We start from the raw sequence: 13,233 nt of genomic DNA on the forward strand, positions 1-13,233 counted from the left end.
TTAAAAAAAAAAAATAAATAAATAAAAAAAAGAGGCAAAGAATGATAAAATAATTCAACTCTTGGATCGCCAATGTGCGGCAATAAATTTTTGCTGAAAAAGGATGAGACAAGTGGAAGTCAAGTAAGCGTCCATTCGAACATGATTTTAGGTTGTCTGATGATTCGTGTGCATAAAACCTCAGATAATGATCAGTTAAACACATGCATACACTATAAATCCCAGAATGGATAAAATCAATCCCCCCCCCCTCAAGCAATAGTTTTGTACCACTTTTATGTCTCTTTATAAAGATTAATGGATCAAATTCAATGCAAATCTGATATATTTAAATTAAAAATTGGAAGTTGTGCCCATATTATGCTTCCTGAAATATTAATTTATTTATTGCAGACTATTATCCTCATCTTTCTTAGTTGTTGTTTCACAACATTTCGGCTCACTATTCCTCTGGCCTTCGTCAGGTGGTAACCGTGGGATAGGAACCCTGAATCTCCTAACTGCATTTGCAGCAATTACTGCCATCCACAGCTGTTGTCGTAATTGCTGAGAATGCAGTTAGGAGATTTGGAGTTCCTATCCTGTTGCGATTACCACCTGACGAAGGCCAGAGGAATCGTTGGCCGAAACTTTGTGAGACAACAATTAAAAAGATGAGGATAATTGTCCACAATAAAATAAATTAATAAATAAAACTCATCTCAATAATAAATTCCAATTAAATAATATATATCCCTGAAACTTGTTTGAAATACTCTGAAACTGAAATTTAGAGAATCTTTATTAGTTGATGTTTAATACCCATTAAAATTTTGCAAAAATCAGAAGTATCTCTTTAATGTTATGTATTCACTGTGGCCGGTTGTCCAAAATGTGTTTGTCCAGTCTATATAATTGTGAACATCTATTTTTGTTGCTGGTACAAGATATATACACACTGACAGCGAGTAAAACCACAACACAGTTGATCTATAAAAAAAAATATATTGTTTTTATTTCACACAAATCAGCTTTTGATTATAAATTGTTACTGGTGTTTTTATATTTATGAAGGCAGGTGAGATGGGTGCATGATTGGGTCTCATGTTGAGCAGTGAACTGTGATAGCCTTGCTTCTCTCTGACCGACTGACCAGTTTCTCTGTGTGACGATTTATTTATATAAACATTCTTTTCCTATTAGAATGTTTAATATTTTTATTGTCTATTGTTTTAATCCTTAGACTGATATCCTCTCACATATTTCTGGGTCAAATCATGTATTCCATTAGACAAAGTCCCGTATTCTTATATGGAATCCATTTGCATGCGTGCAACCCATTGAATGTTTCTCTTCCCGGGGTTGCCTGCCAATATCTAACATTAATTCCTGTCCATAAAACTAAATGTAGTGCATATTTGAACTTTTTAGGCCTAGCAGTTGTTTTTCAAAATTTATAATGATCTGTTAATTAGTATAGGAGTAGATTATTGTCATACAAATACATAAACGTGATGAACTGGATAGGTATTCTGTTCTAGAAACAACTTTGTGAATCAAAATACTTTGCACATATTTTGGAAACTAAAAAGTTCATTCTTTTTCAGATGGAAAAAAGTAAACTAGATTTGAGATTTTGCACTTTATATATATATATATATATATATATATATATATATAATTATTATTATTCTAAGTTCGAAATATTAAGAATTGAGGTTCATGAGTGCTCAATACAAAGTGGAACAAGATAAACTTTTTGTTTTTTACATAAACATTTAGGTATTGCTACACGATCATGAGTATGTTTTAGTCAACTAGTTATAAATAACTAGAAACTTCATCAATTAAAGACTGAACTTTTGGAAAAGCAACATCGTCTGACAGTCTTGTTATTTATAATTAGTTTACTGAAACATGCTCATGATTATGTAGTAATATGTAAATGTTTATGTAAAAACAAATAAAAAGTATATATATATATATATATGTGTGTAAAGAACTTATATGGATTTTTTTATTTTCTATTAGTTTTAATTGTATTTCAATTTGCTTTCAATCTCACTTTTTTCTCTTTTAGTTCCGATTCATTGGAACCCGAAAGTCCAAAGGAAGAAGATCATCCTTTCTCTGTAGCTGAAACCACTTTCCGAGATCTTGTTTGCCGTGCGTCATTTGGCAGTATTAAATCGGTGCTGAAACCAGTTCTTGTGTAAGTCTAATGTTTTTCTAATTAGGTAAACGGTTGTATTTTTATTTGTATATAGAATATTTTTAAGCAGGGTGTATTTCGGAAAGTGATTTGAAATATTTCATGGAACATTAGGTTTGCTGATGCATTACGAAAAATAATTTATTTTTGAATAAATTCTGAATTATATTAATTGGGTATGGTAATGATAGTGTTGGATATCTAAGTTGTGTGTATCGAGAAATCATTTTGACACAAGCACGCACCTACAAGAAACAATAAAATAATCTATAATATAAATCTCACCTGTCTGTTTAAATGTATGTATGTCTGCCTAAAACTTTCGACAGGCAATGGATTTTCACAAGATCTGTATCGTTTTGAAGCTCAAACCTTTGGATGGCAAATATTGAAAAATTGGCTGAAAACATTAATTTCTTCACCCTCAACTGGGCACTTTTCTACAAGGAGGGGCGCTTTTTCCACGATATTTTCGAAAGTCATCCCCTCTTTTCGATTGACTATCATTAATTTAAATCTTCACCACTTCTGGTTTGGTGATGGACGTAACAGCAAAGGTGTCATGTTTTTTTTTTTTTTTTTCACATTGTTTTCCTCCTTCGCAGTATGGGTTTGAACCTGCCTGCCTAGTACCATTTTTTTTTTTTTTTTTTTGCTCAACACACACCTCCAAACACCCAGTCAATGCCGGGAACTCAGGCTAGTTATTAAATAAAAAAAATTATGAACCCGAAATCTTAATACTTGAGCTGTGTATACCGGGAAGTTATTTTGACAAAAGTGTGCACCTAGCCAAATGCAAGAACAATGAAATAATCATCAAATGTACCAAAAGATCATTTGAATAAAAAATTATGAATCTAACAGGCGCTTGCTTTAAAAAGTAACAAACTTGATCAATTGTCAAAAAGAAAAGTTAAGTGTATGAGGGTTTAAACACTGTTTTTGACAAAAGGTTACGCAGGTGTAATTGAAGTCTGATCAATCCAGTGAAATGACAATGGTTGAATAAAATGCCTTTGGGGTGTGACTACAGTGGCTATACCATTTCAAAATTTTCAGGTGGTCACAAATGCTTATATAACAACTGAAAAGGGTATCATTGTTAGTTGACAATTTGGGCCCAAGAAGAATCAACCCTTTGAATTTCTGTATGTGTATGTCCTTTCTAACCATCCATAACTGTCACTGAGAATAAAGATATATTGCTGTATTTTTTGTTGCTTCCATGTAAAATCGTGACATTGTTTAAATTTATTGAATCCTGTCCAGGGGGGGGGGGAGTTAATTTTGTAAAATTATCTAAAGTCCTCGGAAGTCATTAAGAAATGCAACAACAAAATGTGGACCGATTTTGGATTTTGCAGAGTTCTCATTTTGAATGAAAAATTTTCTTTTCGCCTTTAAATCCTATAATGGTGGGGCAGGTTATCTCAATATTCTATGAGAATCTTTCACTTAATCATACATAGTATGTGAAAGATTGTTTCACCAATCTGCCCCACTATAATTTCGATTAAAATAAACAATTTTTAGCTACACTTTTTTTTTTTTTTTTTTCCTTTCAAAATTTTTATTTAAAATAAAAATTTTGAAAATTAAATTTAATTCTTACAGTACTTTTTAGATTATTGTCCTTATCTTGGATGTTTTTTTTTCATAATGTTTTGTCCAAAGCAATCTTTGGCTTTCTCTAGGTGTATCTTGTTGAACTCCAGAATCTGTACGGAATTTCAAATGGTACCCTCTCTTTTATTCAAAGTGGTAGCTGGCTCTCATTCTTTCAGCGATGAAGTCTTAAACCATAATTGTATTCTTGTACCTAAAGGGGGTGGGAGGTTATATCGCCTGAAATATGAAAATAACCTCCAAGGTAAGAACAATAGTCTGAATAATCAATTCTCATCTAAAATATTCTGAAACATATTACAGTATTGTTTCTTCATTGAATTATTAAGTCAAATTGTTATAACACTATAATTAGATCATAAGGTTTTGTCTAGAAAGGCTGATCCAACTATTGGTTTGATAAATGGGTCGATTTGAACTTGTTTGCTTCAACTCGCTACAGGGGAGGTAAATGCTAACTATAACAGTGTTTTTTTTTTAAAAAACTTGTTATATATTTTTTTGTCCATGCAAGTTATCAAATATTTATAACAATGCAATAGCATTAAAGCTAGCAATGTCATGTACCATTAGCACTGAAGAATTTAACACGCAATTCTTCGATCAGCTTAAACTGATGACACTATTTGACAAAAATATGGACAGGACTGAAGTAGAAACACAAAACCTTTGACTCAAACTCTTCTATTTTGAGCGACTCTGACTTCTCTTTATATAATTAAGTGATTATTAGGGCTATAACAAACAATTCTTTTTATTGTTTTGACTCTTGAGTATATATATCTGTTAACATCTTATGTTTTTATATAGACTGATGTGGTTCTCAGTTAATTAGCCGAGTCTGTGTCGGATATATACTCGAGTCAAAAGAATGTAAAAAATATGCTGTTGTCACAACCCTGGTGATTATGAAGCTTATGCATATGCTCCTAACTTGAATAGTTTTATCATTAGAACTGATTTATATACCAGAATAAATTAGTTATATAAAGTGCAAATTCAACTGATGTTAAATTCAATTTAGTTTATCAACTCCAGTGACCCCTTAATTGCTTCCGATACAACCCTGTATGTGATGTAAATTTACAAATCCTTGTTAAAACAGATGGCCAAGGTGAACTCATCATCCGTCTGCTACAGGTGCAGTTGAATTGTGAGAATGTTATATAATCACAATCACATTAAACCAGAGTTTAAGAAAATGTAATATTATTTTTCTTCATTTTTTTTTTATATGGCAAAATAAGAAAATTAAATTTATATACAAATACTTTCTTTTCCTACAAAAAACAAAACAAAACAAATATACACACAAAAAATTAGAGGTTATTGCATCAAGCATTTGATCAACAGGTTCATCAAGCATTACATTTAAATAGCAATTTCTCTCTGAAAAAAAACAAAACAAACTAGTGTATATATATATATATATATTATGTTTGAGATGTTTAAAAGTAGGGACTAATGAATACGAGGTTGTTAGATAGTGCTCGATAACAAAAGCAAAATATTATTTATTGATGAGTAAAGATACATTTGGTCGCTACAAACAGCCATTTGTTTCAGTCAATGAGTGAATCAGTCAGCCCTTTTTCTATGGTGTCAAATGGTTCAGGGTCGCCTGACAGTCTCATTGACTGAAACAGATGGCTGTTTGTAGTGACCATATGTAACTGTTTACCTTCAAATAAATAATAAAATGTGTGTGTATACTCTTATAAATTTTTTTTTTTTTTTGTGTATTGACTTTCATATTAAAAAACCCTTTTTTCTAATTATTTGAAAAGAAAATACAACTTTGTTATATATGTGGGTCATGGAATTGCATTCATCTGCAAAAGACCTAGCTAATTTGCATATTCTTTTAAACATTCATTTTAATTCCCTATTTTTTTTTCAGTTTTTTTTATGGGATGATCATCTTTAGTTAACTGTCATGTGTTATTATATTCATGCAGATATTCTACATGATTTATACTTGCATAATATTTGCATAAAAAGGTTATAGTAAACAAACCTCTTTCTATATATATTTATGTATGCATATATATATGTTTAAAAAATTTTGCCTACCAAACTCCTCAATCAGTTTTTGGTCTACAGACATGAAACTTCATATATAGAGTATTTGAACGTATGCAAAACTATATTTGGGTTTTAGCTGGGGAAAATCTATACAATCTATAAGAGATATCGGCATGAATTATTGACTTGTACAGTCATATTCTGTCATTGCTACTGAGTCTCTTTCCCTTTATTCCATTAGTAACAGTCTGAATCCAGTTAGGTTAGAGGTAATAGACTACTCACAAACCTTGTTAAGAAAACTCCTCTAGGAGAAAGAAAAATTTATATAACATCTTTGATTAGGTAAGTGTCTGTCACAAGGTACATGTTGCTTGTCATGTGGAGAGAATCAGTTGTGCACGTTTTAAATTATCTGTGTATTGACTTTAGCTATCACAACCACCATTTTTATTATAAGGTTGCCAATATTTTTTTCTACAGATTTAATAACTATTGCATCTTTGTTGATCTTGCATTTGGCTTGAAGCAATCTGATATAAAAATCGTTTTTTATCCGTGACACATTGTATACAATAATTTATGCATGCTCTTCGGGTGCTTGTGCATTATAATTGTATATAAAATAATGCATTTTAAGAAAATAAAATTACGTAATTTAGTGTCCTGTCGAAATTAGTAAAAATTCCAGAAATTTTGAAAAAGGATCAAGTAAAAGATTTGCTAGAACTATTTTTTATAAGAAACCAAAAAAAAAATTATCATTCTTGATCTGCCATGTTCTAATTTAAAATAGTGAAAGTTAACTGAAAACAAGGGGGATAAGTCGGTTTATGGAATTTGATGCAAAAAAAGAAAAGAAAAAACTTATTTTTATTTTAACAAACTAACACTGCATTATTTAATTTTTTTTTTCTTTCAATTATTTTTCTACTCAATCATTTTCTGTAATTTTTGGAAGTTTTACTAATTCCAACAACACAATTATATAATGTTTCTGTTTAAAATGCAATTTTTTTTTATATCTACTAATGTAATGTGTCTAGCCTTTTGCATTGCTCTTTTGTTTGTACATTAATTATAATACATGAGATTGATATTGTTTCATTGTAATCCTTTGCAGACATCTTGATTTACATCATTTGTGGGTGCCGAATGAATTTGCTGTCAAATGTTTTAAAATTATCATGTATTCAATTCAAGTAAGTAAAAAATCACATTTGTCTTTATTTCGTTTATTGAATATGTAATTTTCATTGGATTAGAAAATAAGTTTATGGCAAGTTTTTTTTGCAAGTAATTTCACTACTTATCAAGACCCAAAGGCCACTTAAGGATAAGGATTATTGATTTGGACACGTAGACAGTGAAACAGCAAGAGGATTTGTAACAGTTGTTATAATTGGTCAGAAATAAAGAAGACAGTTTATCAAGAATTAGTTTATATTGGACTTGAAACCTGTAATATTATAGGTAGTTTGAAAGCAGCCCTGTTATAATGTATACTATTCCACAGACGGATGGTACAAGGAAAGAAACTTTTCTCATGGAAGTTTTGTTTAGTTCTAGGTACATGGAGGAAGAAAGGGAATTGACAATGACTGTAGTTAGATTTAAAAATGTTTTTTTTTTTTTTATGTTTTATAGGGCGTGGACATGTATTGAAACTTGTTGAAGCACCTGCCAGGAAAATGATAGAGTAAAGAAAGACTGGCAATGTCTCTTGAGAAAGAGACTATAAAGTGGAGTAGAGGACATTTCCCACTTGATTTCAAAGTCAGTTTTATAGTCTGTCAAGGCAAGAAAGTGTGGAAACAGAATTTCATCTTAAAATGCACCCAACTCTTATACAGAGGATTGGGCCAGAAGTGAGACTCTTTTATGAATGGTAGAATGACCCAACTATATATATATATTTTTTTTCAAATCACCTTGGCAATGGATTTGATGTAACTTTTCCATTTTAGGTCTGAGTGATTTGAAATAAAAACTTAGAATATGCAATTCCATTGATTCTACGGATAATAAGAATATACAATTTTATTCTTGTAAAAATTGTAACAGTATTTCCAGGGCAAACTCAGTCTTGACACTGGAACTCCACATCAGATAGATACCAAAAAACAACCTTGAATTGCACTGATCTAAGAGTAACACTCTAACCATACACAAATGATGCTTGCTGTATGACTTGTTGCAGGACACAATATCGCTTTTTAGACTGCCGACGCTTCTGACTACTTAACATAGTAACATGTTTTCGACCATTACCCTTTTAAGTTTCCATTTATTTGCTTTTCCATGGACAGATTTAGATATAAGATATTAGATTGGAACAAGAAGAAAAATGGCCTCAATCTAGAAAGATTTTTTCACTGAGGACAGAACAGCTGAAGTGTAATATCAGGACAGATATTACATTTTGATCTAAGTCAATGTTTGCTTCTGTGCATGGCCACTGTCTTTTTGCAGAGGGCACATGCCAGTTTTGATTGCTTATCTTGTCTCTTTGTATTGTCGCCACAAAAGTTTGATATTGTTTCTTTTATGATGTATTATATTTTGGTTAAAACCAAAACAATACTCTATCATGTGGATCGTTTGGATTACGGATCTCATTTGAATGTTCTCAATAATAATCCAAGATTAGAACAGCAATCCAAATAATCCAAATGATCTTCATCTAACAAAAACAAAACAATATTGATTACAAATGATTCATTGTACGCAATTAACTGAACGCAGGGAAATTGCGAGTTCATGCTTTGCCCAATAATATTAATGCATAATAAAATACATCAAATCCGTTAGATTTCTGAATGAGGATTGCTAATTTGGACTAGTCGGACTACGGTTCTCATCTGCAGGGATCTGTAGTGTAACTGATAAAGTGTTAGGTGAAATTCAGTTATAAGTGACACTCTTCTGGAGGTTGAAGGTTCAATTAGTCTTCAACCTGATCATGGCTGATGGAACAAGAACCTCCTGTCTCTGGATTAAATATAGGATTCTGTTTGAAATTCTACAGATTCCTGAATTTACCAGAAAGAATCCAGAGTTCAACAAGATATACTTAAAGAAGGTTGGAGGATACATTGGCTGAAACTGAATAACACTCAAGATGAGAATAGTAGTCAGAATAATTTCTTAAGATTTTTACTTGTGAGTTGATTTGGCAGTATTTCTATTCTGAAAGCAATAGAATTGAATTACATTTATTGTTTCTAACATGCTGCGACAATCCACCAAAATAACCAACAAACCAGCTTTTGCATTCTGGTTCTTTTTTTTCAATTGGATATTCATTAATTGAATAAAATTGTTTAAAAATGTTAATTTAAAATGTTACATTTGAGCATGAATCTCTACAGACAAATGCTTACTTGTCTGGCAATTTTATTATATAAATATATATGTATGTACCTAATATATAAGATTAAGTCAGTTGGCTTCTCAAAATTTGTCATTAATAGGTTTATTCCTACAAACTAGATATGTTTTGCTAAAAAGATATTTTTCAACTCTGTTAAAGAACATCTTACTTTCAATTCATTTTACCGGTTTCTATATGAATATTTCATTTTGAGTGTGTGTGTGTATGTATGTGTAATATATATATATATATATATATATATATATGAGAGAGCAATACCATAAGTGAAAATATTAACTAGTAGTATTTATCTGGTGTTACCCAGGCGAAGATAAGAACAATTATATATTTTACTAGCAAAAGTACCCGTTCTTGACTGGGTTCAAAAACAGCCGACAGAAAATGGACTCTGATTTATGAAAGTATGATAGGTTATGAAAAGGAAAGGTTGTAAAGAGATAGCTTCGAATTTTTTTTTTTTTTTTTACATAGGCATCACCACTTATCAAGGCCAAGAGGCCACTCAAGGATAAGGGTTAAAGAGTGTACAGTAGACATTGGACAATATAGTAATCATTAGTAATGAAAATTTGGTAAATTTGATAACTTATATAGAACGGCTCATCAAGAACTTATTTACGTTAGACTTGAACACAACCATATTGTAGTCAGCCGGAAAGCAGGAAAACGGAAGACAATTCCACAGGCGTGCAGTTCTAAGAAAGAAGCTTTGTTCATGGAATCTACATTTAGGTTTAGGCACAGATAAAGAGTGGGGGGCATTATTGATAGTGTGTACAGCTAGACGAGTGTTTCTTGTGAAAGTTTGGCGAGGGGGGACCATAGATTGAAGCTCAGTCGAACACTTTCCATGAAAATAACGATACATCAGAGACAAACTCGCAACATCTCTTCTGTGAGATAGAGGTTGCAGGGAAGAGAAAAGGACAGCTATGAGGCTATGAAGTCTGTTTTGAACTCTATCAAGGCAGGACAAGTCCTTTCTAGCAGCTCCTGCCCAGATGTGGCAACAATATTCCATCCTTGGACGTACCTGGCTCTTATATAGATAGAGAATAGCATCAGCAGTGAGATATTTACCGGATCGATAGAAAGATCCCACCATTTTTCCAGCGGCCTTGGCAACAGATTTGATGTACGTGTTCCATTTCAGATCAGGAGTAAAGGTCAAGCCCAGAAGCTTGTCAAAACTTGAGGCCTCCTGAAGACGAGAGCCATTCATTTCAATTGATGCCAGATGTGGATCAGAATGTTGATGATGTAAAGAGAGAAGCTTGGTTTTAGATGCATTAAAAGTAACCAGCCACTCCTTTCCCCATTGTACCACGTGCTCAAGATCAGAGGAGAGAGAATTGGAGAGAACTTGGTCGTTTACTGTCTTAGATGTGCTACCATAAATGGTAGTGTCGTCAGCAAAAATGTCTACAAATGATGTAAGGATGTGATTTGGAAGATCATTAATGTAGATCAAGAAAAGAGTTGGGCCCAGGATGGACCCCTGAGGGACTCCAGCATTTATACTGTGAGCTTCTGATTTTTGCCCCTGAACTACTACTCTTCTGAACCTATCAGAAAGAAATGATTTAATAATTGAGAAGACATTTCCAGCTATACCATAGCTAGAGATCTTATGAAGTAAACCTTTATGCCATACCCTATCAAAGGCCTTAGATATGTCAAGAGCAATTGCCCTAGAAATGTGGCCTCCGTCGAGATTTGCTAATCCTATGAGATATAATTGTAAGCACATCTGCTGTAGATCTAGCAGAACGGAAACCATATTGAGTGTCACTAAGAAGGTTATTTTTGGGGTATCAAAACCCAAGCAAAATATGATGAAAGTAAAAATAAAATAGATAAACCCCATAATTTATTATACCATACCTGTTCACACTGAAACACTTGTCACAATATTTTGTGAATCTATATTAAAAAAACCTTGTAAACTTTGACATATTTCCATTCTATGGAGGTCAGGTGCGAACGAACACCCCATAATTTTATTATACCATATTTCTTCAAACTGAAACATAATTATCAAAGTATACTTACGCAGATAGATATGAAAAGTCTTTATTAAAGTTTGTGCCTATTTCCATTCTATGGAGGCCAGGCGCGAACGCAGACCCCACAATTTTATTATACCCTCCCTATTTAAGTTAAAACATACTTATCAAAGTATTATTATGTACATCTATATCAAAAACACTTGTAAACTTTTTTTTTTTTAAATTTTTATTTCCATACTTTGTGGACCAGGCGCGTACACAGACCCCACAATTTTAATGAATCACTGTTCTGCCAGATCAAACATACCCATTCCTGTGTCTCAAAGCATCTTCTATAATTATGTAATCAGTTTTCTATAATAGTCAACCATATAGGAGCCTATTCGTGACCAGACACATACACACAGACATTCAGCTTTATATTATAGATTTTGGTGCTTATTTTTGTCTATTCCTATGAAATGTGACAGTTTAATACAAAATAATAAGAAAACTTATGAATATACTTCATTATCAGTGAAAGATTATAGGAAATAAGCAAAGTAGAATTTTAATAAGTAGTAAAATTATTTTATCCACAATCTCTGAATGACAAGCCAGCATGTCATGTTGATATTAAAAAAAAGGGAGATAATCCTCTACAACAAGCTTGGCTTAACATGACTATTGTTTGGAGTTTATGGATTCCAAAATTAATTTGATTTTTTTTTAAATTAAAATTCTACTCGATAATTTTCCATAATTTTTGGTTGTACACTAGCATTTTTCACTGATAAGTAAATATATCAAGTTTTCCTGTTTTATTTTTGCCATATCTTACTTGAATCACAACAAAAATAAGCACTTTTTTTTTTTTTTAAAGTAATGTGACTACTTTTATTTGTTTAATCTGTTACAAATTAACAGTTGTTTTTAATAAAATAAAAGATAAATCAAAATACTTAGTATGTTAAATTACAATATAAAATAAACATTTGCCTTTATCGTGGGTAACACTGGCTAAGAACAGTTAATATATTCTAAAAACTTTTAGTCATTTATAGAAAAAAATAAATACAGTTTAAATTCCTAAGGATGTTAACTAAATTCTCGTATTGCTGATGTAGCATTTATATAAGCCAACTTACCACTGTAAAATTCAAATACAAATATGGAATCAACTATATTGCAGTGAAACATACAGGGGGATATTTACCTTAAATCATGAATTAGAACAGGATCATAAGCTGTTTCAGTAATTTTAAAAACAGTACATGACTCTCCAGCAATACTGATTAAAAATACTATCTCTTTCATAAATAAATTTAGACACAATCCAGATAATAATGAACAACTAACTACCAACTTGAAAAATAAAATATCAGCCTCTGGGCAGCAACTAATCAGGAAAGAAGAGCTTTTAGTTAAGATGTTTTTAGATTCCATAATTTTAACAAATTGTGGTAAATTTGTACATTAACAATCTCAGCTAAATTACCAAAAAAAAAAAAAAAAAAAAAAAAGAAAAGCTACTTTTTTTTTTTTTTTAGCAATTGCCTGTGAACATTGTTTTTTTTAATCTATGTATCTATTAAAGTGAATGTGTATGTGTGTGTGTGTACATTTCCTTACACAATAACTCTGTCAATGTTTAGTCCACAGACTCGAAATTGGTACTAAGATTTGGGAAAATCTATGTGATCGGTTTTCAGCCAGAAATTTGGCTGTTAAGGGATCAAAGTTCAATGATTTGACCTTTGAGAACTCTACCAAACTCCTCCCACAATTGTGGGTCTGAACACTTGAAATTTTAGATATAGGTTCCTCGGACATGGATCTAACTTAATAACTTGATTTGAGCCCAAAACAAATGTTATGGGGTCAAAGTTACAAAAATTGACTGCTTTTTTTTTTTTTTTTTTTGCTTAACATACACCTCCAAACACCCGGGCAACGCCGGGCTGAAATGCTAGTATATCTATAAAAGTGAAAATGTGTGTGTGTGT

At 31.7% G+C, this 13,233-nt stretch overlaps 1 protein-coding gene across 8 annotated transcripts in view; it reads left to right on the forward strand.

The window, feature by feature from the left end:
- LOC145279936 (protein EFR3 homolog A-like) overlaps positions 1–13,233 on the forward strand; it is a 271,461-nt gene that overhangs the window by 184,377 nt on the left and 73,851 nt on the right. For all 8 annotated transcript variants that reach the window (XM_080131520.1, XM_080131519.1, XM_080131515.1 and 5 more), the window contains 2 exons: positions 2,060–2,191; positions 6,969–7,047. In XM_080131520.1, coding sequence (XP_079987646.1) covers positions 2,060–2,191; positions 6,969–7,047 — 211 coding nt within the window. The remainder of the gene's footprint in view (positions 1–2,059; positions 2,192–6,968; positions 7,048–13,233) is intronic.

The sequence above is a fragment of the Euprymna scolopes genome, chromosome 7, assembly GCF_053919585.1.
Source record: "Euprymna scolopes isolate OS-2025 chromosome 7, ASM5391958v1, whole genome shotgun sequence".
In the NCBI taxonomy this organism is placed as follows: Eukaryota; Metazoa; Mollusca; class Cephalopoda; order Sepiida; family Sepiolidae; genus Euprymna; species Euprymna scolopes.